Source organism: Gossypium raimondii, chromosome 6 (genome assembly GCF_025698545.1).
Source record: "Gossypium raimondii isolate GPD5lz chromosome 6, ASM2569854v1, whole genome shotgun sequence".
Taxonomy (NCBI): Eukaryota; Viridiplantae; Streptophyta; class Magnoliopsida; order Malvales; family Malvaceae; genus Gossypium; species Gossypium raimondii.
The window spans coordinates 60,278,167-60,279,497 of record NC_068570.1 but is presented as its reverse complement, the minus strand read 5'-3'; the positions used below and the strand labels follow the sequence as shown (position 1 = coordinate 60,279,497).

The following is a 1,331-nucleotide window of genomic DNA, read 5'->3' as shown; positions in this document are numbered from 1 at the left end:
TGTTAAAAAAAATATAGTGGCAAAATAAGGGGATCTGTATAGGGCTTAAGGCCGAGGGTCGAAACTCCTATTTAACATTGACTATAATAAGATTTTTCAACCTTTAAATAGATGTAGTCTAAACTCCTCTTGTACCATTCGTTTTTCAACATCAGTGAATTTATTCTCCTTTACCCGTGATTTTTTTCTGAAAGGATTTCCATGTAAAAATCTGTGTGTTCTTATTTTTGTTTATTTTTGTGAGAATTCTATTGCCATTATCGACATCTATAACACAATATATTGAATAAGGGTGACAATTGAAAACAATGATTAATGAATAGTATACTACTTTCATGATTTAACCAATTAAATGAATATGGAAAGCATCGGAGCCTATTGTATTGTTTTTTTTTTAAATTTAAAGGCTCACCCTATCAGTTGATGGAACTCAAAAGATTTGCATTATTAGTGCTTTATAATTTGTTGTTAATACATAGGAGCGGGACACACATATTTAGGGTTTAGACTTATTAAAGTAGACCCAACACCAACGCCATGGATGATCAAAACAAAACAAAACAAAAAACCAAACTGTTTAACCCGTGACCATGAAGGTATACATGCATCTGCTTATGGTCCCCATCATCAACTTTGGCACTACCTATTTGTATTATACATATTGTATGAAAGGTTCATTAACCATATAGTTTATTTGTCTAAATCACTAATCATGCATCCATACGTATATTACAAAGATGAATTGGGTTAAAAACACTGCATCAAAGATCAAACTAGTACAAATCTTCAACAGTAAAATATCTAGTGGATACAATACAGATTTCATAGAGTTTAATCAAATCTGCATTGATGGTTGCCAAAAGTGAAAAGTGGGTGCCTTTGTCTTGGATCTCATTCAAGCAGTCATTAGTAGCCCGAGCAGCAGTGTTTATCTCTTCCACCATGGTGTCGAGTGAGTCGGAGTTGAAGTCATTGTTAGCCGATGAGAGCTGAGAAATGGCCTTGTTGTTGCTACTTTGGCACATTTGGAGACGGTTGTGGTCCAAAGAGGTGGTGGCATTTTGAAGGAGGAGAGGTATGAGGGATTGCGCGTGGGTGGCCTTGGTTTGAGCTAAACGTAAAGCAGCATTAGCAAGGTCGCCGGCAAGGGCTTGTGGGCCACCTGCGTTGGGGTCGGCAGTTAAAGTAGCATAGCAGAATGCGTAGTCGGACGTTTGGTTGCAGGCCGCCTTGAGGAGCTCGGTGCCATTGAGGAGTCCTATGGAAGGAGTGGTGTAGATGACCAAGATGAGTAGACAGAGATGAAGGGGACGATATCTTGGCATTGCCAT

General features: G+C 38.5%; 1 protein-coding gene across 1 annotated transcript; it reads right to left on the bottom strand.

Moving 5' to 3' along the window:
- Positions 1-773: 773 nt before the first annotated feature.
- LOC105772170 (uncharacterized) lies at positions 774-1,331 on the bottom strand. Its single transcript, XM_012593479.1, has one exon. The coding sequence runs from the start codon at positions 1,329-1,331 to the stop codon at positions 774-776; it is 558 nt and encodes a 185-aa protein (XP_012448933.1).